The sequence below is a fragment of the Lucilia cuprina genome, chromosome 4 (assembly GCF_022045245.1).
Source record: "Lucilia cuprina isolate Lc7/37 chromosome 4, ASM2204524v1, whole genome shotgun sequence".
Taxonomy (NCBI): Eukaryota; Metazoa; Arthropoda; class Insecta; order Diptera; family Calliphoridae; genus Lucilia; species Lucilia cuprina.
Window position 1 is genome coordinate 16,859,635 of NC_060952.1, and position 27,928 is coordinate 16,887,562.

At 28.5% G+C, this 27,928-nt stretch overlaps 3 protein-coding genes across 3 annotated transcripts; 1 reads left to right on the forward strand and 2 right to left on the reverse strand.

The window, feature by feature from the left end:
- Positions 1-1,515: 1,515 nt before the first annotated feature.
- On the reverse strand, positions 1,516-1,966 carry LOC111676132 (metallothionein-2-like). The gene is made up of 2 exons (XM_023437025.2): positions 1,806-1,966; positions 1,516-1,729 (listed from the first exon to the last, which is right to left on the reverse strand). The coding sequence occupies exons 1-2, from the start codon at positions 1,828-1,830 to the stop codon at positions 1,626-1,628; spliced, it is 129 nt and encodes a 42-aa protein (XP_023292793.2). The 5' UTR covers positions 1,831-1,966; the 3' UTR covers positions 1,516-1,625.
- Positions 1,967-6,910: 4,944 nt separating this feature from the next.
- Positions 6,911-7,563, reverse strand: LOC111676136 (urease accessory protein UreE-like). The gene is made up of 2 exons (XM_023437029.2): positions 7,405-7,563; positions 6,911-7,244 (listed from the first exon to the last, which is right to left on the reverse strand). Exons 1-2 carry the CDS (start codon positions 7,427-7,429, stop codon positions 7,042-7,044), a joined length of 228 nt encoding a protein of 75 aa, XP_023292797.1. The 5' UTR covers positions 7,430-7,563; the 3' UTR covers positions 6,911-7,041.
- A 2,049-nt stretch (positions 7,564-9,612) lies between these two features.
- LOC111676108 (metallothionein-4-like) lies at positions 9,613-10,263 on the forward strand. Its single transcript, XM_023437000.2, has 2 exons — positions 9,613-9,946; positions 10,015-10,263. Exons 1-2 carry the CDS (start codon positions 9,922-9,924, stop codon positions 10,116-10,118), a joined length of 129 nt encoding a protein of 42 aa, XP_023292768.1. The 5' UTR covers positions 9,613-9,921; the 3' UTR covers positions 10,119-10,263.
- The last annotated feature ends 17,665 nt before the right edge of the window (positions 10,264-27,928 follow it).

A 27,928-nucleotide genomic window follows, 5' to 3' on the forward strand; every position in this document is an offset into this window, starting at 1 on the left:
TCCGTTTGTAACACATCGAAATATTTGTCTAAGACCTATAAAAGATTATATATTCTGCGTCCTCATTAGATTTTAAGACGATCTAGCCATGTGCAAAAAAGTTTTTAGTTGATGCGGTTTGTTTGGTATTGAAAATTGACAATATTGGTTCACGATTTCACCTAGCCTCCATATAAGGTCCCCTTCAAAAAATGACGTTAACGCTCATAACTGGTTTTCTAAAGGAAGCATAAATAGAGGTTAATTTCGGCATAATGATGTTTTATAGGAATCTATATCTCTTTGTAAAATTTTATAAGGATCATAACATAATTGACCATACCCATTAGAAAATGACTCAAATGAAACACTTAGAAATGCCTTAAAGGTACTTGTACAGCGATGGCACTTGACATAAATATGTTTAATATTAGTCAAAATCTTTAAGAGTATCGGTTCATAATCGACCCTAACAACATATAAGGTCCCCTTTAGAAAATGACTTTAACGCATAATTGACCCTACCATTCATTTAAGGTCGACTTCACAAAATAATTTTAACGTTCTACTGGCTATACAGACATATATAAATAAGATTTTCCCAACAAAATCTCTCTCTTTCAAAATGTTTGATTAATCGTTTAATTGAAAATTTTTTCTGTGTAATTAAGACAAATAAAAAAATTTAAATAAAAGACGTTAGAGTCCAAAAGGGTAATACTGAATTTTTTCTTACATTTTCTCTGATAAAGTTTGTTGAGTGTTGCAAATCGGTCCATGATTTAGTCTAGATCCCATACAAATGAATTTTTTACATGATTTTTTGTATCAATCATGCTGTGAAATATAACTGAAATCCGTTCACATTTCGCCTAGTCTACTTTTATTTTCTGAAATTATCCATAAATTTTTTTTGATAAAATTTGTTGTGTGTTGAAAATCGTTTCATGACTTCACCCATATCCCATACAAATGTCCATTAGGATGTTCCCTGGAGCACTCTCAGTTCCCTACCAGCAATTGAAAATATTGATCTCAGTACAGTATGCTCAAAAAATTGTATCCAATCGTTTCGAAATAGGTCTCAAAAATACCGAAATTTTATGCTTATCGCGGGTAAAAAAATGTTTTTTTTAGACTATTCATTTACATTTCAAAATAATCTAAACAATTCTAAAATGGACCAAACCAATTGCCAAACATTCAGGAACAAAATATTTTTTATTTTTTCCGTGTTCTGTACATTAATACGCATCGATTGAGAGGTATTCCTACAGGATATTTTGAAAGAGGCTGTTCTTCGGGACATTCTAATGTCCATCCGGAGTACAATTTAAACAGTTAAAAACAAGCAGTTAAAAAATTGTTAATTATGTAATTTTTCACAAATTTTTCTGTACCAACTATACTGTAAAGTATAACTGAAATCGGTTCACATTTTACCAAGTCTCCTTCTATATAAACTCTTTATGAAATATAAAAATATGCGTATCTTTGGAAATTAATATTTAGGTTTCATATGAATCAAAATTGTACTACGGATTTACATTTAATGTTTTTATTTAAATATTATTATAAATTTTTACATTTTTAAATATTAACAAAAAAAATTTTAATTTTTATTATAAATCCACGAATTTTCAGTTTTAATTTTCGCAACATTTCTCTTTGGGTCCATTTTTACAAACACATTGACAGTCCTTGGTGCAAGCGCAATTGTCGCCACATCTGGTGGTAGAACATTGGCAGTCTGAAATATTGTAATACATACATACAAAAATTTTTATAAATAAATAAATAATTATTTTTAAACAAATTTTACTTACTTTTATTGCATCCTTTGCAGCCCATTTTTTAGATTTGTTAATATTTAACTTTGTTGATTTTCTTTAATGAACTCGTTGCAGTTAAATGATATATTTTGCAAATTTTTATGGTTATTTTATACTATACGTCTTTGCATTGAGCTTTCAGTGACGAGTGAATTTGCACATTAAAAAAAGCTTTTTTTTTATGAAAACTCAACAAATGTGCAAAAATTCATAAAATCGTGCGCAATAAATAGATAATAAATATGGGCTGGTTATAAATAGATATTAAAATGTTTATCATATGATGTAATTAATGTTTGATATTTAAAAGGATTAAATCATAATATTAAAGTTGAATTTTTCAAAGTATTTATAAATATTAAATATTTACATAAATATAAGTATTTTATTACTTATAAATTTTAAACTATATTTGTATATTTTTATTTATGTAAAAAAACTATTTAAATATTTTAAAAGATCTCTCTTTTATTAGTTTTTCCCTTAAAACTTATTATGCAGTATTTATCTAAAACTTGTATATATTAGAAAATAGGAGCAAAATTCTACTATTTTCTACACAATAGTTTTAATTAAAGAACAAAACTACAACAATATGTATAATAATGCTAAACAACTACAATATGCGTTTTTTTTCTTCTTTTGAATTAGTAAACAACAATGTGAAATGAACTCTTTCGAATGTTTGTTGAATGTGTGTTAACTAAACACCAAAAGCCAGTTAGCCATATCATAACCAAAATCATCAGTTACGAGTAGAATCTGTTTCTATGGCTTTTGTTTTATAGTCAACAACAAAAAATAACCTCACCACCAACAACAATACGAACTATACCAACAGTTGCAGTATTATCATCACAAGGAACAAGAGTATCGTCATGAGCATTGAAATCATTCATAGGAATAGTATAGAACAAAATAAAAATAAAGGAAATCTATAGGGAGTAGAGTTTTGTGCATTTTTTTATGCCTCAGGATATTGTAAATGGTTTTGATTTCAAAATGTCGTTGTTTTAGTAAAAGAAAGCTAAACAAAGCTGCAACAAAAATATCCCAGCTGTTCGAGTTAATACATCTGAAAATTACAGGAAATTTCACTAACGTCTTTCATCACGAATGTACTCTTTGTAAAACGGAGACAGCCACTTTCCCAGCAAAAACTCGGTAATGGGTAGTACTTCCCTAACCACTTACTTTTCAATGACTACTACTTCCCGTCAGCATTACTTAGAAGTACTCTAGTAATGACTTTCTTCTAATCTGATATAGAAGTACTTTATTTTCGGCTTTGTAATTTTGTTGGCACATTTTATTCAATTGCGTGTTAGAAATTGTGTTTCACAAAAAAGAAAACAAAATTAGTTTTGTATGTGAAAACCATTATTTGACGCGAAATAAAATAGCTAAGCATTGGTGCAGTGAGTAGAACATTTGACTGACAAACCGAAGTCCCTGGTTCGTATTCTAGCTGGCTCTTTTTATTATTAAAAATAAAACAACTTACTCAACAACTGTTTTGTAAGACAAATTGCAAGTACTTCTTTAACTCCCTATTTGTAAGCGAGCGTAGAAGTACTTGCCTCCAATGACATCACCGTGTTAAAATAATGACTCAAATTGCTAATAAAGAAGTAGTGCAAAGAGGTTTTATTAGCTTTTTAACTCATTACTTTTCAATGTAAGTTTTTCCTGGGTTTATAGTCCCAAGAATAATCTAGATAGTAGAAATTTAAAAAGCTTTTTTAAGCAGAAATGTTTTTATTATGCATTTCCGGCTGTCTCTCTGTAATCTGTAGAGTGAAGATTGACTTAATTTTAGGAAACGCATATGTAGCTAGTTATCTGAGTAGGCGGCATTACAATCCTAAGTGGTAGATTAAATAGGTGGTTCGGGAGTGTCTAGCTGAATTGCTGGGATTAATAAATCACACATATTTATATAGATATAATTTTTGCGCCTTTGTGTTTCTATGTAATCCCTGTAAGTTTTTAATGTGAAATTGTTAGCTTTTTATGCAGGTAGGAAAAGTTTTTAAAAAATTAAAAATAAAATAAGTAAGAGAGTTATTTTTGGCTATACCGAATTTTATATTTTTTTGTTACCAAAACTTTTGGTATTGTAAACATCATTAAAACGATAATATGCAAGTTTTTTGAGGTGCGACTCATAGTTCAGACATTTACACGTTTCAGACCAATTTATGAAATTTGGCACCGATTTGTTAGAACATATTGTTGCATAAGTTTGCATTACTTAGTTAGTTAGTTTGAAAGAAGGACGTAGACATCAAATCCTGTTGTTTGCTCCTTAACCAGTGACTTAAGTGGGAATCGAACCCACTACCTCTGGTCTACCAGACTAGAACACAAATCACTAACCTACCGGAGACCAAGACTTAACTTTTGTAGCATATTTAAGGCATATTTTTCGTGTTTTTAGAGCATATTTTAGTATTTCAGTATATTTTGTTATTTTTTAAAATTATAAAAAATATGTACATAATTCACAAATACTGCAGGGTTCTATTATATAAAAAAAACTTGTTGCAGCATTTCTATATTTGTTGCTATTGTTGTAAATATTAGTTGTGGAAAAAAAACTATATATGCTAACTGCCTTTTGTTGTTGCTTTACGGCTCTAGTGTTGCAAAAAACTCCTTTTAATTTTTTGTATAAAAAAATTAGAAATTTTTTTGTAATTAACACACAATAGTTAAAATATATAAACATTGATACGTATACATATGAAGAATATATCTAGCGATAGTGTACAATGTAGGCATATACAATTTTTGAACCAAAATTTCTCAAACAAATTTCAGAAAAAAATCGACAGATACGGAAATGTTTGCAAAAATAACAGTTTCTAAACTAATGTGTTATTATTATTCCCATTATCTCCGTGAGTAGGATGTTTATAATTTTGCCATTCTGTTTGTAATTTCTATAATATCATTTTCCGGCTATAAAGTATATATTCCGAGTCCTTATGGATAGCGGAGTGTAATAAGCTGTATGTTTTTTAAAGACCCCAGATATCTTTGGGATCCAAACCTTCAACAAAACTGTCAGACAGTTTCCTTTTTTAAATCAGCAAAATCGGTTCATAAATAATGGAAATATAAGCAAAAATCTGAGAAAACCTTAGAAAAATCACAAAAAAAATTAAATTTTTCGTGTGTGCATGTTGGGCCGAAGTAAGCGATAAGGGAATTGTTGGTACTTTTTCGTTCTTTAAAAGGTACTTTTTGATTATTTGTATAATATTGGATCTAAAAACATATAATTAAGCATTAGAGCCCAGAGTATATGAAAAGTCTTTAGTTCTGACTGTTTTTTAAACACATAATGGTAAAGGGTATTTAAGATTTTATCCAGCCGAATATAGTACTTTTACTTCTTTTTTAAAGAATTTTTCAAACAGATCATGAAATTTGAAAAATTAAACCTGATATATTTATCTGAATATAAACTAAATTTTTTCTTATCACATTTAGCTTTAAGTTTTGCCGTTTTCAATAAAGACATTTTTGAAAATAGACAAGTGAATAGTAAGTAAAAATGTGGATTATTTTTAATAATAACGCCTTTAAATAGTTTTTTTGCTCTAATTCCTACTTATGTTTATTGATTTTTAAATAATTTTCTGAAGCCCGATCCTTACGAAAAGCACTAGTAATATTCAGACTTTCATAAATTTAAGTTGTGCTAATTTTTATAATAATTATGGACTCAAAAGCCCTACTTAAACCGATTTTAACCATTCTCAATAGGCTTCGTCTTTGGACAAAAACGTTTGTTTCAAGTTTTATTAAATTATCTGGAAAATTGTGACATGCAATTTGATTACAAAGACGGATGGCCATAATATAATCTATTCTGAAAATAATTCTGAGCCGATTGGTATACTTAAAGGTATAACAGGGTATAGAATCAATATTTCATTGCGATACATATATCAGCAGAAACTCAATATACCCTCCTCACTAAAGTGATGTAGGGTATAAAAACTACATGAAAATCTAAATTATGCCGGACTTATAGTAAATGAGCTACATACAAATGTCTATTTAAGTATCCCTTTGATATAACTGAACTACTTTATTAACTTTATCATTACTTACTAGACAACAAGTCAATAACATAAAATATTAAACTTGTAAAATCTATTTGTCTTTCATTGAAAGCTCATCAAAGGAAAGCCATTCAACCTACAATTCATATTCAAATAATAACTTTTAAAGGTCTCTTAACAAAATTTATAATAGAATATTTTAAGTAGTGTTTAACATTTCGTTATACAAAAAAATATGCTAGTAGGCTAAAATAACGCCTCCACATAATGAGCGAAAAAATGACTGTAATGGCTCCACAAAATGTGGCACTATAGACTTATACAAACACACGCCATTAAAAGGAGGCGTACAGAAAGAAAATTGTAACTCCCAAAAGTGAGGAACAAAAATCCATAATAAAAAATAAAATGGGAAAAATAAAAAAAAATCGCAAAACAATACAAAGAGTAAAGATGAAGATTTCCGCTGCTTATTTTTCCTAAAAACACTAAAACGTATTTACCATTTATAAGTTTTTTTTATTCAGTTTTAGCTTATCAAAGCGTAGAGGTGTTGATTTTAATGTTATTTTAGTTATTTGTTGCTTCTTATTGTTATTTTTATATTTTGTTAAAAAAGGAAACAAAAATAGGGAAGAAATCTGTTTTGTTTTGTTGTTAACGACACTATAGAGAGTCATTTTTGACAGCCCCAACAAAAGAAAAAAAGTTTAAAATGGGGAAAGTTGGTTTTTAGTTCACTAAAAATTACTTGTTAAAATTGAAATTGTCGCTTTTTTTGTTTGTTGCTTTGAAAACAACAACAAGAAATTTGCATATTTAAACATTGATTTTATGCACAGTTGAGCATTAACATTATGAAGAATAGACCCCAAAAATTGTTATGGAGCTCTTGGGGATGCTTAGAAGTTAGTTTGGGTTTTGTTGGGTTTCTCGCTGGCAATAGCAGCATGTAATTGATTTTCAATCTAACGAGCAATATACTATGTATAATGTATTAAAAAAAATAAGAAATCTCTTAAGTAATTTTTGTGTAATTTTATTTATTTATAGTTTTAATGTGTTTTTGTTTTAGATGTGTTGAAAGAGAAATTATTTATAACTTGTTTTTGGTATATTATCAAATGTAATTACTTTTGATAGATATGAGATTTTTATTTAGTGCAGAATTCATCATGGGTATGTCCCTCATTACAGTGGCTATGATGATGCTCTTCCCTGTCATGAGTGTGTCCTTCGTGACAATGATCATGTTCATGACCATGGCCATGATGACTGTGACTTACTTTGCTATGACACTTGCACTGGTTGGCACAGTCACATTTCTCACCACACTTTTGAAAAGTGCATTTACAGTCTGAAAGAGAAAGAAATAAAATTAATCAAATAATATATATTGGTTTTAAAATATTTAAAAATATAAATCAATAAAATACCGGATTTCAGTCCAAAAACTAAAGAAAGTTAAAATTCTATTCAAATGAGATTAGTTTTAGTTGCAATATTTATTCACATACCTTTATTACATCCTTTGCAAGGCATTTCTTTTTCAAAATACTTTTTAAAAACTCTTTTAATCTGAATATTTCTAAAGTTGATTTGTTTTTAATATTTGTATCATTTCAGTGTGGGCTTTTATATCATTTATCTGGTGTAGTGTTAAGGTGAGTGCAAAATTTATCTTCTTTTTTTATGATTTTAAAGATTAAGTCTCATCATATAAATACACATGTCTTATACTTCTAACAAAGAAATACATATGAATGTAGTCGTATTAATAAGATAATATCAGACCATTTAGTCATCTTCATTCATCTAAATTTAAATTGACTTTTATGTGATTTTGTATTTAAAATAGAAACACGTGTAAATAATTTTGAAGAGACAATAATAACAAACTAATTTCGATATCGAAATTACGCTTAATTGAATCGATATCGATCAAATATTTGCTTACGAATTTGGCGGGACAAAACTATTTTTAAGAGTACCAGTACAGTGATGCAATTTGACAAAAAATGGTTTTATTCGAACAAAAAAATCTACTAAATCATATGCGGTTTATAATTTCCCATATAAGATCCCCCTCGGAAAATGACACTTAGTACTGCAGAATAATGCCACTATAGCCTTGAAATCCTTCTTAAAATGGTTTTATAGAAATCAAATGTTTTTTTTATCTTACAAATCAAATTATTATTGTGATTAATTTCGAAAAAAAAACCTCTCTTTCACTCTGCCCATTATTGATCCTACATGGGGTAGGTCCGCTTTATAAATTAACTTTACTTCTTTTATGGGAACCATATTTCTCTTACAAATGTTTTAAGAGTCGCTCTATAATTGATAATATCCCCTATAGCCGATAAGTATACCCTTGTTATAACTCGAATGATAGGATTTATTTATTATTTCTTTAAAAGTCCCAGAAATATCTTTACTTATCTGGTTAGTAGGCTAGTAATATTGGGGCAAAGTGTAAGTACTTACTTTTTGAGTGCATAGCTATTTATTTTTGTTTGACGATGACCAAAAAATAATTGGTTACAAATGTACTTACCCGACTTTTTCAGATTTAAAACCATCTAGAGTATTTTTTAAGTTTATTAGTGTCATCAATGGTTCATTAACAATTTATTTTTGATGGTTTTTACACAAATGTAAAATTTAATATCTCTTAAAAAAAACTTCTAATATCGACTAGGGTTAAAACTTCTTATTCTTCTTATACACTAGAGACTATTAACTACAATTCTTTTTCAAGAAATAATTAATTAATGTTTTTGATAACGACCACTTACTGCCAAGTAATGTGTGAAATAACTGCATTACCTACACTACTTCCCAGCAAAAAAAGAACTTCCAAAGAAGCGAAAAAGTAAAGAGAAGTGATGATTTTAATACAGGCTTGTCATGGGAGGCATTTTCTTTTTATTCGAATCCAAATTCACTACATCTGAAGTCATTCTCTGGAAGTAATTTTAATGTTCTTTTTTTGGAAGTTATTAAGAAGTGAAATTGTAGTATAATTGAATTTAATTAATTTGACTTAAATAATATTAACATTTATATATTTATCATATATAAACATATAAACAATAAACTTAGTGCTACTTTTGAAGTGGTGATAAATGTTATTCTTTTGGAAGGACTAAGTTTTATTTGAGTGGTGTAAGTCAAAACTGAGAAAAAAACTTTTTAGAAGGCAAAAAAATCAGTGTTCAAGCTTATTTTGTGAGTTTGACCCATATGCCAAAAATTCGATATTGAAAAAAAACTATAAAACATAAAATTTAAACAAGTTCTTCGCGTGTTAAGGCCCTTTTGAGATCGATTCGAATTTTAAAATAGTCAAATAGTAAAAGTCACATCAAAAATAATTCTAGCATTTGACACGAGATCTCAAATTCAAGAGAAAGTACAGAGGAAAACTTGTTTATTGTAGGCAAAAAAAAAATAAATCATATTCAGTGGCTATTTTTGGATAAAATTCCAACCGTTCGTTCATTCATACCCTGAATTGTTTACAAATTCATAATTTGTTTACAATTTTTATCTTATCACCGGTACAAAATTAAGAAATGTTTAAATACAACTTATCTACAAATGAATTAAATAATAAATACAAATTGTATACAGCTATCGGTCATACAATTTACTCAGCACCACAACAAATTAACAATTGAGTGTCGCACCGCTTACGACGAGTGTATTAAAGAACGTAGTAGAATAATCAGTGTGCAAAAATACTACAAGTATTGTGTAAAAAAAAAATATTTCGCTAAGTAAGAAATTAGTAGCCACAAAAGCATTAAACTGTGCACACGGCTGAGTGAAAAGAAACTTTAAAAATATATTAAAATATTTGCACCCGGCACTACAATCATAAAAAAGCGAGTCCCGATGTATATAAAATTTGCCACAATGGAAAACTGATCAATAATAAATTCAACTAGTAGCAAGTTTAATATAACTTGAAAACATAAAAATTATTTTAAAAAGTTTTAATTTGTTAATTGAAAAACAAGTAAAATATGGGCTGCAAAAACTGTTGTGCTAGTAAGTGAAAAAAATAAATATTTTATTATTTAAGCAATTGAAATAAAGTACTTTCCCAATTCATTTAGATTGCAAATGTGCCGCAGACAAATGTGGTGATAAGTGTGCCTGTGATCAACAATGCAAGTGTGCTTGCAAGTCAGGCTCAAAGGATGATTGCTGCAAGAAATGAGTTACTAATTATTTAAATTTATTAAAATAACTGGAAATTCTTTTTATACATAATATTTAATTCGAATAAACTTTTGTAAACAATTTTTAACAACACAAAATTGGCTTAACATTTCTTTCTTCAAAATACATAAATAGTAGTTTTATTTTTTGTTTCTTATTTTCTTTTGCAAAATTCATGTATACATCCACTTTTCAATTATTTAAGACCATAATATCCTGTAATATCCTGTTACCAACTTTATGCAGCTCTGTTTAGAATTTATGTTTAATACTTGTACCTCTTATTTTGATGTAGTAAATGGTGAGTGAGAGAAAATAGAAAATTAGGAAAAGATTTTTTTTCTAAAGTACAACATGGAATTGCATAGAATACTTGTCTTCTATATAAATGCTAGTAGTTAGTACTTCCAAAGAATACTGCAGTTGATATTCTTAATATTAACATCAAAACCTTTTATATGCCTTAAAGTTCACCATTCTAGTCATAGGCAGAGTAGGAAATGTGAAAAAATAGAACCAGTTTTTTTTAGGGCAGAGCTGTGATGTAAAGGGGTTATTTTAAGAGTTGTGAATATATTGAATTTGTAAATTTCTTACTTCAATTTAAAACTTCAGTTCAAAATGTTATTGCTTATAAGACCTTAAGGCTTGGTTAGCTAAGGTTTCATTTGCCTAACGATTCGAATACTTACTTTTACGCATTTGGTCTCTGGAACCCACATTAAAATTGTTAAAGTTCCAGGTGTTTGGCACTGCCAGTAAAATATTTTCAAACTTTCCTGAGAATGACTTAAGATGTAGTGAATTTGGAATCAAATAAAAAGGACATCCCTTCTATGGCAAGCCAGTGTTAAAATAATCATTTCTTCAGGTCGTTTTCAGCTCTTCCGTGGAGTAAGTTCTACTTCATTGAAAGTTCTTTTTTTGTTGGGTTCTAATGGAGGCTAATAAACATAGAAAATAACTGTAAAGTCGGTTTTAAATCTGGGTAATCACATTCATAACCAGTTACTTTTCGGCCATCGTTGAGTAAAGATCAGTAGTTATTTATCAGAAAAGTAAGTACTTACACTTTGCTCCAATATTACTTGTCTACTTACCGGGGAAATAAATATATTTTAGGGCTTTTGTAATAAAAAAGCAATCATTTAACCAAATTGTAAAAATTCGATAATTACCAATCCAAGGACAGAACTAAATCGATCTAATTGCCTAACAAATGTTACACAGTTAAAAAAAAAATCGAACAAAAATATCGGATTAAAGTAAACTTTTTGGTTTTTATAAAATCTTTGATTTTTACTAAAGAAATTTATTAGTAAAAGTATAAATTTAATTATTATTATTATTAGAAAATATTACTATTTCCTGATAAAAATTAGAATTTTTACTCTAAAGTCTTACTTTAAAAGTTTAATTTTCTTTAAAAAATTGAATTCTTTACTCAAAAGTAGTTTTTTTGAATTTTGGAATTATGCTAAATATTCTTTGAAATTATTTGGGTGCGCTACTGTTTCCATTATACATAATAAAAATGGTTTCCTATTGATTTATTTACGAGCACAACTTGAAAAGTGTCCCGAGCATAAGGAAAACGAAATCAACAACAATCAAACTAACATGCCTACAATACATACACTCGAAATTTTCATTTTCTTTAACCTTTGCGATAAGAACAGAACATTTAAAATAATTACATTTCATTATTTTCTTAATAAATTTTTATATACTTAGAATGTATGTCCCAATATTCATCAAGTCTTGTCGAAAACAATGAAATTTTTGTATAATAAATGAAAATTGCAATCCCCTAGAGATATTAAAGTGAATAGTATTCGATTTATAAAGTTTCAAATTTATACCATTTTTAAGTTTTGAGTGTAACGTCTCCAGTGTATGTTTATTTTGAAAAAATGTGTCCAACTTCTCTACTGCATCTCCTAAGTTTTGGAAAATAAAACACAAAATTTATATTTCTAGAACTCGTTGGCATTATAATGTTTGTTTTTTTCTTTCGTTCATTGCCTGTTCCGTTCAAAAGTAGTAGAGATTTTTTCTATTTCGTATTGCATCCTTTTAAACTGATGGACTTTTGTACTGGCTAAGACTTGAATTTTCCTCCTCTTTTTCGTATTTGCTTTAGTCATTTATGCGTCGTTTATCCTCATCATTTGTATGATTTTTTTTTTGCATTTTATTTTGGCTTGTATGTATTTAAAAGAAAGTGCTTTTTTTTTAAAGCCTCTTTTCAGTTTGATCCCTTCAATGCAGTTGCTGTTGGTATAATAGAGTTTACTATTATTTCTACTTTTTCTTGCTTTTCTTTTTCAAAAAAAAAAAAAAAAATAATAAAACTTTAGTTTTTTTTTAGTTAAGGCAATATCATGGATATGAAAAGCGAACATATAAGCATACAAATATTAACTGAGGAACATGAAATACTTATAACAAATGTGCAACAATTATATATATTAGTGACTTAAAACCCTATAATCATCTGTATGCTATTCCGCTTTCAACCAAATCCCATGAACATTTAAACTAATAATTATTTTTGTAATTTTAAGTTAATGAATTCAAAATATGAAGTTAGTCAGTTAAAATCCATTTTACAAAATTGTCATTTTAAAACTGTATCAATTATTCTTTAACACTCTGTTCATAAATATAAACAGAGAAACTAACAAACTGCAAAACATATAGTGGTACTAGTGGTTCTAATGGTTAGAGCCTCATAAGATGTTGAATTGAATGTTTTGCTGTTGGTGTTTATATAAAATACGTAGATTGTGTCTGTTTATTGAAGTAAGTACTTTAGTTAAACCATATGTGCCTGTTTTTGGCATTCAATATCCCTGATTTGAAAAAAAAATTATACGTCATTTTTGGTCATTTCATCTTTACCCATCTTTGGAATTTAGAGAGCCTGGTCAGCATTCAATAAGTATGTATGTACTTTAGAGTGTCCAGAGAAACAACCTTTTTTAAGAATTTTATTCATCTGCGATTAAAAATCTTGACTTCAGTATAATTTCTGAAAAAAAAGCATCTAAAATTTCCTAATTTTCAGCTGATTAAGGGAAAAACAATTTTAAAATTCTTGTAGAGTATTTTTGGTCTACAAAATAATTTTTAGTGGGTTGGATAGACATGTTATTTTCGCGTTTTATTGAAATAGAGGTTAAAATTGTCATATTTTTTATACAGAAAAATGTTTAAAAAATAGTTTGACGTTTGGTTTGGTAATTTTAGAAATTTTTAGATTATTTAGAAAATTATATAGCCCTTATAATACACTAAATGTCTTTTTGCGAACCATGAAGAGTGCAAAAATATATTAATTATTTTACCCGCTATAAGCTCAAAATTAAGGAATTTTTGAGACACATTTCGAAATGACAGCAGAAATTTTTTTGAGCATATTGTACTGAGATCAATATATTCAATCACTGGGAGGAAACTGACGGCTGTTTTTTATTTTTCTCGTATTTAGTGCTCGTAAAAGTGCTCCACGGGACATCCTAATGTACATATGCATGTATTTAGTCTTGTTTTGAACTTTACTTATTGTTTATACTATTTCTGTTGAATATTTAATGCCAGCACTTTTTTAATTTATTTGAATATTTATGAGTTGGAATCTTTTTAAGGTTTTGAGTGAATTTAGCTTTTAATCTTTCGAAAACAGAATAAAAAAAATATACATATTTAAAACAAAAATGCACGGTCTTTAATTTAAAAAAAAAAACTTAACTTTAGAAGTGAACCACTTTTAGATATAGTAATCTAGCAATAAAAAAATTTCATAGTAATATTTCTGTATGTGAAAGCAATACTTGTACCAAATTTTATATAAATATCTTAATTTAGTAAAGTGCGTTTAAGTGATTTTCAGAAAAGAATCTTGTATGGGAGCTATGTCCAATTATGGATCGATCCAGAAAATTGTTTCTCTCAATGAATTTTATTGTCATAAGATTTTAATTTGTAAAATTTTGTGAAGATATCAACATTCTAATGGAAGTTATTAATCAATTATCATTTTGTATGGGAAATTATGGACCAATTCTGGCAATTTTCAGCAAGAACCAAGATCTTGTGTAGAAACGAATGTATGATGATTTTCATGAAATTATATTGCATAGTTTTCGAGAAAATTACATCTAAATGTGTAAAAAATGCTTATTTATTCGGAGTAGTTTTAAATTTTGATTCATAACTTTTCCCGATGTGAACAGATTTTGCTCATTTCCAATACCAAACTGAACCGGATAATAATGAATATTTTGGTTGAATTTTGATCCAGAATTCAATAAGGACCCAGAATATTCTGAAAAAATTGTTTGTTAAATACATAAAAGTAAAACAATAATGGCAATTTCTGAAAATATTACAAAGGGGCGTGTCGAACGAATATCTTATTTTGCACATTGTTGCGTTCGTTTCATCTGCATCTAATATAAGATTTTCAGCAAAAATATCGTAACAAACGTCAAATCTGTAATTTATCATCTTTTTAAGAAATCTTAATACCAATTATTAGAATTTAAATAAATGAATTTATTATAATTTTCATTTGATGCTTTATTATTCCTTTTGAAAACGAAATGAAATTTTCATTTCATTAAATTTGTTATTTGATTTTAAAATTGCAAACGCTACACTTAAATGCTTTGTCATCAAAAAGCCATTAAATACACCCAACATGTTTGTATAGACAACGGTAAATGTGGCCTCCAAATCACAGTAAGTTTTGGAGTTCGAGTATATATTTCTATCAAACTATAATTTATGAAGATTGTAATTTAAAGTACATTTGTCGCCACAAGTGAAAATAACAATTTTGTCACTTAACAGCAATGCAATAATATCAACAACAAAATAACGACATCGACAGTAGTCATTCGTAGGTTGCAATAACAGAGGTTACAATTGAAACAGCAGCCGTAGTAAATGGCCACCTATATTCATACATATTTATTCACTTGCATCCTATAGACATGAATATTCTCTATTGAGAGATACCAAACACTTGTAACCGCAATTTGATTGTGGCCCAGCAGTTGCTGCACAGTAACAACAAAACACTTCTATGCATATACAGACAGACGTCCAAAACCGAATAAAATCACTAAGAGATTTCACCTTGCCAATAAATGTTTTTCACTCAGACACCTACATAGATATATGTACATACATACATACCATACAATGTTACTAAACAAAAAACACCTCAACATGTACATTCTATAGAATGAAATGTTTAACAGAAAAATTTTTAAATAATATCGCGTATTGTTAGGAACTAAATAAATTTCGATGGCTTAAATACCTGATGATGAGTGTTGAGAATGTGATAAAAAGCATGGTTGTCTATACGTACATACATAGACAGATAATTACACATGCAAACGCATACATATTTAAGGGAATACATGTAAAAGTATAAAATTATTTTCATCCGATCAACTGAAGGACTGAATAACGAAACCAAACCACCCGTTGTCAAACGGATGTCCGTCTTCAGTGTGGCTTCCGTTTTAATGATGAAAACGCAATCATAATAACGACGTAAATGCAGGATTTTACAAAAACAAACTCTCTGATTGTAGTTAGAGAAAATGTGTGCAGAATGAACACAGTAACAGCAGCAGCAACAAGAGTAATATGTTTATTAATTTTTTTATTTGCTCTAAACATAAAAAAGGAAACTAGTGAAATTTTAAAATATTAAGGGAATAAGATCTTGGAGTGGCGATTTTTTCTTATTAGAACTAAAAATCAGTTATACTCATCTAATACTATATTAAAAAATACATTTAGTGGTTATACATCAACGGGAGGATTGTACTTTTTAGGAAAAACTAAAATGCAACATGCTCCCAAGATTGTAGCAATTCTATTCGGGAAGAAGTGCATAAATACTAAAAACATAATTAAGTGTAAAACAAGTATAATGTTTAGTTGGGTATGGCCGACAATATAATACCCTACACCAGTCAGTATGTTAAAAATGTGAATTATTTTTTAAATAATAAAGCTTTTAATTTGTTTTTAACTTAATTCCGGAATATTTTTATATCCACCATCAAAAAAGATGGGGGTATATTGATTTTTTCATTCCGTTTGTAACACGTTTTCTGGGTCCTTATTAAATTCTAAGACGATCTGTCTGTCTATCTGTTGAAAGCACGATAGAGTCCGAACGGAAATTGCTACAGCGTTGACGTAAACAGGTCTTATGGGGGCGGTCGATTGCAACCATTTTCAATAGCATTCGTCCTAGGACAAAAAGAAGAGTATGTGCCAAATTATCATGAAAATTGCGACTTGTGGAGTGCGCACAATGTTTACATGGACATATAAACAAACGGAAGGGCGGACGGCCGATTATTTCAAAATTCGATAGTGTAATTTAAAGTTTTATAAACTTTAATTTTTCCGATTTTTTGTTGACATAATAGAAAATTTAACATAATTATGAACACAAAAGCCGTTTTTGGGCGTACGGTTGTAATGGACCGATTTCAACCATTTTCAATAGCGTTCGTCCTTGGGCCAAAATGAGAGTATAAATCGACTCAGAAAGTGATTCTAAGCCAATGGATATACTGTAAGGTGGGTATAGAATAAATTATTTTTTGTTGTTACAAACATCAGCACAAACGCATAATAATACACTTCCCTCTAAAGAATGTTAAGCAGTTTTTTAAGTTTTTTTTTTTTTTTGAAGATTATTACTCTATTTTATTTAAATATTTTAAGAAATCAATTATTTAAATCAAAAATTGCGTTTGTCAAAATTTGGTAATTTCTGAAAATTTAAATAATTACACACATTTTTTTAACTTACATTTGCTAAAATCGTTAATATGTTTGTTGTTTACCAAATTTAACAACCAATTTTAAGTACATCTCTCTACGACAGCAAATATTCATACATATATAGATATTAAAATATCCAACAAGCAGCAGTATTTGTTTGCATATATAAAAGCATATACGAGCATACATATGTAAATACATATTATGCCGTGAGTGTGTTTTCATTGTTATAACAGCGTTTATGACTTTGTCTATGGGCTATAGTCATCGTTGCATGGCTGGAGAAGAGTTAAACAGAGAGTTTCTTTCCAATTTTCTGTCGTTTACGAGTTGTAGGGCAGCATCAGCAGCAATAACACCGGTAATTACTGCCACGTGACAATGAAAATTACTTGTTGTTTTTCTTATATGTTTGCAGCTTGTGTTTTGTTGCTACCACTACTATGTAGCTGTTTCTGGTTCTGAATTTCTGTTGCTGACATTTTTAATTTTTTTTGTTTTAAAGTGGGTTTGAAAAAATAGCAAACAGCAAAACAAAATTTCATTGTTGTTAAAACAGTCGTTTAAATACCATTTAATTTACTTTTTGTTTCTATAGAAAATTGTTCCAAATACTTTTAGCTGTTGTATGTACAAATGCATACCTGGACAATTATAAATATATTTGGTTAAGATTATTAATAAAAGTTGAAAATTACCTTAATTGATGTTTATCTTGTTTTTTTTTGTTTTATTTTAAATTTACACGTTATTACACAAATGTATAATGTACTCCGTTAATTTACTAGTTTTAGTTACTAGCTAACCAAGTGATAAGTTTGTGAGAGGTGTTAGTGAGGAAAATATAAGTTAACTTTAATTCTTGATTAATTTTTCTGAAGTATTGAAGAGTCTAGCTCTAATTGTTTCTCAGATAAACGATTTTTTATTTAAATCATATTGGAGGTGCCATGCCCCGCACTACTAAATATATTTAACATCTGACTGTTTACATACAATTCTAATAAAACATTTATTACTCAATTGTTCTCATGGATGTTAAACTTGTTTGTAGAAAATTTGAGTAATCTAGCTTTGATAGTTTCTCAAATATACGAATTTTTATGTTTAATACATATCGGAGGTGCCACGCCTTCTATTTGTAACCTAGTTGTTTATATGCCACTGTTTCCCGTGCAACATTTGAGGATTCTACCTACAATAGTTTCTAAGATAAGCGAATTCTTGTATTTAATTCTTATGAGTGGTACCACGCCCTCAAATTCTAGTCCGCCCATTTTTCCTCAAAATTCTTCATAAGGATTTCAATATTGTTTGAGAATTTTATTGAATATCATCAATAAAAAGTATGATCTTCTTCTTCAGAGTGGACCTATTGAACATGTTTTATTCCTGATAATGTTTTCTCAATGATAGAAGAAGAATACTTAGCCATAATTGCTTTGTCAAGTTTAAGAACCACTCAGACTAATTGAAAATCTTATTGTGGTTAAGGATCCAATTTTGTATCCTCGTACAATCATATAATTATAAAATATTTTAACTTATCAATATATACAATTTCTAGATTATCATTCATGTCTATTAAAAAAATGTCTAAGAACGTATACAAAAAATATTTATCCAATTTAAAAACTAAATTTCCATTTTCATTTTCTGATAACAGAATAACACAAGAATAAGAATGTCTTTCTAAAAACAAAACAAACAAAAAAATACATAAACCATTTTATTTTTTTTTTATTTTCTCTTGCATTACCAACAAACACCTCCTAATGCCACTCCCACTTTTCAAAAAAGATATTGTCTGATATGTGATGAGATGAGATTAAAGCCAGTAATATAAAGCTGCCTTCTTGACTAACAGCAGAGGAAAAAAAAATACGAAATAAAACTGGAAATAAAGCACGAGCGATGAATGGGAAAATATAATATGAAATAGAAAATAAATAAAAAAGAAATTAAAACTGAAAAGTGTCCTTTTCGAACCCCAAAAAAAAATCCATACAAAACCTAAAATCCTACAAACAAACTAACTTAAGGATGGTTGGCAATGAGTGTTCGTTGAACGTATCATATCTTCTACCATTTCATTTTAGATTTTAGCTGAAAAAAGGACTCAAACGTTCATTTTTACATTTAATATTAAGCCTTTTCTTCTTAGCTCTGACGAGAGAAGACTTGACTTAAAAACATGATTTTGTTTGTGTGTATTAGAGTTTAAGTCTACAAATATTTATATATGTGTGTGTTTAGGGTTTTATATGCCCTACATTTGGTATAATCGTATAAAATAGCCATATACTTAATCATCTGAAAACTTATCATCGATTTATCGGAATTTCATATACATATATCGAAAGGGCTATATTCAATAGTAGTTATCTCTCATTTTCATAAAAAAATATATTTTAAGTAAAATTTTGTTCAAATCGGTTAAATTTAAATTTTTTTCTTTTGTAACATGCCTCTAAGGAAGCTTCTAATTTCTTGGAGGAACTCTTTTATTAGTATATTATATTAAAATTATATAGTGTAGAATGCTAAAGATTTCTGTGTGTATAGTTCAAAAGTAGTGACTATTACTTTATATAGAACAAAACATCATGACAGCAGTAGTTGAACGAACGAACGAACGGAGTAGTACACTTTACAATAGCAGTTATCGCTATAATACAGGCAAAAGCGTTTTTCTACTTTACATTTTTTCGTTCTCTCATAAGGAATACAAGGAAATTTTAGTTTGGGTCTTTTATACAATGTTGGTTTTAGTTGTTGATGTTGGGTGCGTGTGTTTATGAGTGGATTTTTTGTTTGCTTATGTTTTTGTTGGGATGCTACAATGTGTGGCAGTCACTAGGAAAAGAAGAAGATTTATGGCGGATGTTGGAATTTAATGAAATTGCAAAATGAAAATGAAACTTACAAACATACAAGCACACATACCACCAGGAAAAAAATGAAATGAAAATCACACACAAACGTACATACATACATCCATACTTATAAATGAGTATAGTGAAATACTTTTCAGCCAGCCATCCAGTCAACCAACCATTTCAACCAGTCTTCCACACTTTTTACATGAATATCACCAAAAGCTCTCTATGGTAGAGGTAGTAGTAGTAGTAGTAGGAGAAAGAAGTTATTTGTTTTTGTTATCGTTGTTGTTGGGTTATGGGTATGAGGAATTTCAACAAATGCATACATATACAGTTACATAAGTAAACTTACAAAATGGCGTAAAAAGGACAAGCTGTTGTTTGTTATTGTTGCTGTTTGTTATATTTGTTGTTGCTGTAGTTGTTTCATTTAAACTCGCCCGACTTCCAAGTTTTCATCATCATTATAATGGTTGTTTGTTATACCGTTCAAATGTTTAAGTAGATGTATTATACATATGTATGTAAGTACATTAGGGTGACACCAAAATTGAATTTGCTAATGTTATCGCCGAAAAATTAAACTTTGTTCATTATTAGATATAATTTTTTAAATTTTTTCTCTTGACGATAATACTTGGTGAACAGGATTAAAATATGCCATGTTACAGGCCAATAAGAGACCCTTATGAATTTACGAGTGTATTAATAGATATATAATGTACGTACGTTAATTAATTAGCTTACACCATATCAGAAGGAAAATTGTTTTTTTTTTAGAAAAAATAAAGTTTTGAAGAAATATATTTAAACCCAGGAAAAATTGTATTAGTTCTACAACTAGTTCTAGAATACATAATCTTAGCCCGAACTTGTTCTAGTTTGGCGTTGAGAACAATGATTTTTGTTCGAAATTGTCACCTTCGAAACTGGTTCTATGGAAACGTTATGGAGCCGACACTCATTCTTTGGAACGCTTTTGGAACTAGTTATTTAATCAATGATTTTTGTTTTATTTTGTCAACCTCGGAACTAGTTCTAGGGACGCTTTAGAGAACGTGAAAACAAATATTTCCTATTAAGCGTGTTTATTGGAAATTATTATGACAAGGAGTCATTTTCAGAAACTGTTGAGAATTTTTACTATTGTACCAATATTATTTACAAAACTTACATACATATACATATCATACGTAAAATTTAATATAATTCTTCCGCACCTCTAATCTTTTAAAATATTTTCTGTAAGGATATACGTTACAAGCAGCTAACTTTCCCTTCTCTCGGTACCATTGAATTAGTGAGTTCTTTAATATCTTGTAGTTCAGTGGAATGCAAAAATATACATTTGAACGCGTTCTCAATTTCGATAAAGTTTATAAATTTTTAATTTTTTAAAATTTTTTCAATTGATTGGCTATGTTTTAACTCATTCTAGAACTAGTATTTTTTAGAAGAAGTTCTAAAATTTTTCGTGGGATGTATATTATTTTTGATAAATAATAAAAATTAATTAATAATTTTGTAAAAGTTCATAAACTGAAAACTCCTTTTAATAGCCTTTCATTTTTATACCAAACTGTCTTTGTAAGAAATGTGAAAATTATATTAAACTTCAAATAAGAATCTTTTGATCTAAATATTGATGTCAGGACGAACATTATGATAGCAATTTCCACTAATAGTTACCCACCTGGATGATCGTATGTTTTGGGTCATTCGTCACGAATGTACCCTCTGTAATCGAGAATGAAGACAGTAGTCACTTAAGTGTCCCCTTTGTAAGCGGGAGCGGATACAGTCGTCTCTTTACTGTCTCTTTGTTGGGTGTTGAGTGATGATTGACTTCCTCGTAGGACAAGCCCATGTTAAAATGGTCGGTCACCTGGGTAGTCAGGTGACCGGTTGTAGTCAGGCTACCACAAGTGGTAGGTTAAGTGGTCAGTTCGGGATTGTCCCGTCGAACTGCTGGGTTGATACATGAATATATTTGTGTGTGTCAATATGCATTCATTCCTGCATATGTATATGTTTCTTATTTTATTATCATATACAAGTGTATATTTGTGTTCACAAGCAATAACAGACTAACTCGAAAATTAGATGTACAAGAAAAAACTTGTATCCAATAATTATTTAGTTACCTATAATTAGGGATTTCACGCAAGTGGTATAAATTCGTTACTAGTTTTATTATTTATTTGATATAATACATATGTAGGGAATTTCGTGTCAAGTGACCCAACCCTTAAAAGAATATCTTCCGTCTTTTTCAATTTGGATGAAATTTGCACCAAGGTTAGTACAATGGGATAGCCAGACCTAAAAATTTTCAGCTCTTTCTGTCAAGAAATGCCGAGGTAAAAATTGGACATTTTGGCAATACAAGGTTTAATTCAAAAAAGTGTAACTTTCATCTATTTGTTCTAGCAAAAATTGTCCAAAGAATTTTTGTTATTTTTTTTTTTCAAAATGGGCCCTTTTTCTTAAAGGAAAGCCTATTCAATTTCCTTGAAGTCCCATAATGGAATGCGAGTGAGATAACTAGCAAAATAATTTTTAACTCAAAAATAATTTTTTCCCATATTTGGTTAAATTTCCCCTTTTTTCCAAAATAAATGTTTTTGTTGTATTTTTTTAACATAAATGTAATTTTTTTTTAAAATAGGAGAAAGTTAAGATCAAGTCAAAATTTCCTCAAAATCGATTTTTTGAGATCGGTCACTTGAAATTCCCTATGTACTACGTATGTGCTTGCTATCTGTTAGTTTATAAGATCAGATTCAAAACCCAATAATTTCATTTTAGACATAAAATCGGTAGTTATTTTCTTTTTTATTTTATTTTTGGGATTTAACTGTTGTTTGCTATTTCTATATTACGACAATATGTCGTACTAGACATCAATAATGTAATATTTGTTGCAATATACATCATACATTTTCGATATAGTATTTCAAGTTATGAAATTACTACCTTAAAATAATTTGTTAAAATAATTAGGAAAAAATAATATGTTAATGAAGTTAAAATCATCAACGAGGCTTTAAAAAAAGTGAATTACCAACTAAAAGAAGTATAAAATATGTCCACTAATACAACAACATACAATTCAGCTTTATAATCACAAAGAATGTAAAGTAAAAAGAAATTATATTTTTAAAATTCCATACAAAAATTAACTCTAGCATGAAGTGAAAACCCCGAAATTGCTACGGTCGAGTTATTTACTTACTGGACCAGTAAGTAACTCAACAAGAAAACCAGAAAAAAGGATGTTTCACACACAAGTTTCTTTAAATACACTACTACATCATATATTTATAAGTGTACACATGTGTGAGTGTGTGAATGTGCATAAGGATATGTAGAAAGTTGAAAGAAGTAGGAAAAAAAATTGAAGTCTATACGACATTTTGGGGAGTAATTAAACAGTTTCAATTCATTTATCAAACTAAAAATATAATTATTGTATGTTGCATACTTATAGGTTTAACTTCCTACTCTCATAAACATATATTTAGAATGAACAATGTAAGGGCTAAGATGCCAAGGTATACAATTTTTATCAGATATTGTGAGCTACGGAAAATTATTAAAGCTTTAAAAAGCATCCATAATATAAACGACAAAATTCACACAGCATCTGAGTTAGTTAGTTAGGTACAAATTCCATTGCACTTTTTTGGTCTCTGGTGTCTTCTCTTTAGAGGAGAGAAGCGTCTTGTCTTTTTTAAACAAAACTATTTTTATCTCATCTAACTACCACACATACGTATGTACATGCAAATATAATTTAGTTTACATACACACATTTTTGTATAAGAACAGAACATTAATATTAGAAATGCATTTGAGTGACTAGTGTCCATACTAAATAGTTACATACATTTTTATACTTTTTTCCTTATAAATCTACTATTCTTCTTTTTACATTTCTGCAATATATTTTTATATACGATCTAGCAATGTACTTGTTTTTCATTGAGTCTATGTGTTAGTTTTAGTAATTGATGTTGTTTATTTAACACTTAATTACCATTTAGTGTCTAAAGTTTTTTTGTAAACTGCCAGTCCTTGTTTTGCTACAAAATACTTTAATGTTTTCTTTATTTTTGTTGTAGAAAAGAATGGGAAAAAGTTCGCTTATATCTTTTTAAAAACTTGATGACCATTTTGTCTATTATTTTCTCATCTACACACTTAAGGCTACATAGTAAAAATCTACACTTCAAGCATAGTTAATGTTAGTTTGTTGGTTGTTATTATTTTTTATATGTTGTTTTTGTAGTTAACTTAATTACAAATGGAAGGACTAACTCATACTTAAATTTATTTTTATATACATTCATGTATTTTTTTTGGTGATTTTTAATTGTCTTGTAGTGTGTTGTTGGCCTTTTTAATGACTTTTATTACCGAAAAAGGTCCTTGGGTGTTTGGATGTGTTTTTAACATATTACATGAAGATATATATGTATGTAGTATATATAAATTGTTATATGTTTGTTTAACCATAATTATAAATGTATGCGTAATTGTAACCACACTCAATGGCAATCTTTGGCTCGTTTGTTGATTGCTTTACGACACCTTATGGGCTCATTTTCTTTTTATTTCTTACAACTTACAACACACATTCACTCTTATTAAATCTTTGTTTGCATACTTATACTGTAATAGTTAATTTGTTGTATAAAAAATATTTGTTTTAAACGCCTCTTGGTTTTTTATATACATATTAAAATTTGTTTCATACAGGTTTATTTGTGGTTTGAATATTTAAGAAAATTTACAAATTTGTTGTATTTCTATTAAGTTCTATTAAATTACACTCATTTAAAACTACTTTATAGCTGTGTCTTGTTATAAAAATCTAAAATCTTCAAATGCTACTTCTTGAATTTATATATTATTGAACATAGAAATATAAAGTTATTGATTGAATTTAAATTATTCTTCCAATGTTGCCTTTGAAATTTGTTATTATTCGTAATGGAAACTTAACAAAAGGCAGGTTTTGGTACAATTTTTATAAAAATTCGAGTATTACTTTTAAAAATGTTCTTTAAAAATTATATAAAAAATAAAATAGCGAAATGCTAATAAAACATAAACTAAATTAAAAATTTCTATAAAAGTTATCTAAATTTTTATTTAATATTGAATTTAGCACAAAGTTAAATTCAAAAACATTAAGATTGGGTTTGTGCTGATGTTTGTAACGCACAATAATATTAGTCCTATACTCACCTTAAAGTATACAAATCGGCTTAGAATAATTTTCTGAGTTGATTTAGCTATGTCGGTCCGTCTGTCCATGTAAACCTTGTAATCAAACTATAGATCGCAATTTTGAAGATATGTAATTCAATGATATTTGGTACATGGTCTTCTATTGTCCCAGAGACGAAGTCTATTGAAAATTGTTAACATCGGTCCATTACTTCACCTAGCCCTCATACAACTGAAACCCAGAATAGGGCTTGTAAACCTTGTGATTAAACTACAATGTAGGAGATAACTCAATGAAATTTGGCTCATGATATTCTGTGGTACCGAATATGAAGTCTTTTGAAAATGGTTAACATCGGTGCAATATTTCACCTAGTCCCCATACAACTTAACCCGACGAATAGGGCTTTTAAGTTCATACTTATGTTTAATAAACTCGTATCTCGACAAAAAGCCCTAAAAAAATCTAAACTAAATCCCATATTATTTTTGCAAGAGGTGTAGGGTATTATATGGTCGGCCTTGCCCGACTATAAATTTTTTGTTTCAAATGTGTTTATTAATACACATTTTAAAATTTATTTATTTAATCTATGGCACATCACGACGTATGATTGATATTGTAATTATTACCTATACGTACATGCAAACATTATGTATGTTCTGTTCACATGTTCAAGAATAAATTTTGATATAATATATATAATATATATACAATAATTTCATAGTTTTTCTGTGGAAAATCAGATTTTCAAAATGCACAAAATTTGAAAAATCAACACTTTAAGTAAGTTAAGTTAAAAAAAAACGAAATTCAACCTTTATGACACTATATAAAGTCAAGATTCAATATTTTATATTAATTTAATAAAATTTTTATTTAAATTACACTTATCATGGCATATTTATTGTACATTAAAGTAAAACGTTTTATTTAGCCTTTTAATTATTTTACACAGACACATAGTAGTGGATATATTGAATACATATGATATTAAACACAGTACCGAGTGACTCCTACTATTAGATGTGTCCATATAAATGACCATTTCATTGCTCGGCAAGACAAAATAAAAAGATGGGTGTATAAATTTACAATTTAATTTTGTTGTCTTATTTTACAATGAACTCATCAATAAGGGTGTGTATACAAGTGTCATCTTTTTGACATTTCAATTAGAGTTTAATCAGAGTTTATTGTTGTATCGATAGGGGTGGTACCTAATTGAAGGCTTAGAGAATACTACACAATACTGAAGAAATTTGAAAATAAACTACAAGTACAAGACACAACAACAATACCACCAACAAAATGACAGGTCGAAAGAAAACAATCATATTTATTGGTCCGTTATATAGAGTATGGGTGTTTTGTGTTATTTATGAACAATAAATTAAAATAACAATTAAATAATAAAAATATTTGAAATACTTAAGCAGTTATTACTTGGACTTTAAGAGAAATTTTTAAATTTTTTTACAGTTTATCCCCGTTAGCAGTAGTTTCGGTATGTCAACCTGTCATTGAACTTTAAACTAAAAAAAACTTTTTATATAAACTACTTACCACTTTAATTAATAAGTTGAAAAAGATAAAAATGTTTGAAAACAAATATAACATTTAAGAAAATTTCCCTAGTCTATCATAACTGCATCACATGGTTTGTTTTTCAAATGTCTGGTGTGGGTCCGCAAATAACAAGGAAAAAATACAATTTTCATTTAACTTAAACGAAAATAAAACCGTAACCAAGCAAGACCTCAGCTGTTTTAGAAAGCCTTGTACTTATTAAACTAAAATCCTTGTATGGTTGCATCTTTTTTTTTACATTTTGGTTCGTTTCATTTTGTTTTGCGCCTCAAAACAATAACGCAGAAATACAATACATTTCTATGTACATACATATTCGTATTCATAAACGGGAACAAGTAGCTCTATTACCCTGAGGGCCACAAAATAACAACTGTAGTAATATAATTTTTTTTGTAATATAACAGGGTTTTTAAAAATTTTATTGGTTAAATAAATGAAACAATAATCGCAGGACTTTTGCAAAAATTTTCTTTGACAAGATTTTAAAAGTTATAATTGGGCAAGTAAAATATTTCGATCTGATACTGTTATACCTATAGAACTACTGTGTACATATTTCTGGACCGTAGGACCATTGTTTTAATGGTATTTCAAGAATAGTTCTAGGATCGAATTTTTCTACAATTACTAAGAAATTCAAAGAAATTCCTGGATCGAAGAATCACTTCCTTTAATGTTCTCATTTTGAAAAAAAGTATTTATTCATTAATCTACCGAAGGACCTGTTCTCTAAATAAAACATATTGAGAATAAATCCTGGATCGCAGAACCGTTTCCATTTAAAAATTCTAATTTTACGAAAAAATTTAAAATATTTTAATAAAAACCATTTTAAGAATCACTCTGTTTGTTTTCTCCCAGTTCATCTTAAAATGTTGATGATGATGAAGCCAGTACGGTTTTGTATATGTTTCTACATTTTTTTTATATATATAAATTTCAATTTACTGTATTATTTTTATTAATATTTTTTTACTTCTTTTGCATTTGAAGAAATTCATATATTGTTCCACAAGCAAGTATACCAAACCACAATGTTGACAATATTTTGCTAACATGGTTTGCATTTTCCACCCACTATATTGGAACTACGAATACAAACCAGTGTGGTGTCTTTGAATTCCGTACTTGTTATTTGTGTTCCTTTTTTTTGAATCTTTGTTATGGCAGAACGTAATTGAATGTCTCAGGTGTTCGTCAGACTTATGCTAAGCCTTTCACGGGATTTTCCTAAGAGTTTTAGAGGAAAAATGTCTTTTTTATTCATTTATT

Bases quoted from the DNA above. Each gene is read 5' to 3' on its own strand.
- LOC111676132 (XM_023437025.2), bottom strand. From the start codon at position 1,830: ATGGGCTGCAAAGGATGCAATAAAA. The intron at 1,730-1,805 runs GTAAGTAAAATT...ACAATATTTCAG, and splicing joins CTGCAAAGGATGCAATAAAA to ACTGCCAATGTTCTACCACC.
- LOC111676136 (XM_023437029.2), bottom strand. From the start codon at position 7,429: ATGCCTTGCAAAGGATGTAATAAAG. The intron at 7,245-7,404 runs GTATGTGAATAA...TTTCTCTTTCAG, and splicing joins TTGCAAAGGATGTAATAAAG to ACTGTAAATGCACTTTTCAA.
- LOC111676108 (XM_023437000.2), top strand. From the start codon at position 9,922: ATGGGCTGCAAAAACTGTTGTGCTA. The intron at 9,947-10,014 runs GTAAGTGAAAAA...CAATTCATTTAG, and splicing joins CTGCAAAAACTGTTGTGCTA to ATTGCAAATGTGCCGCAGAC.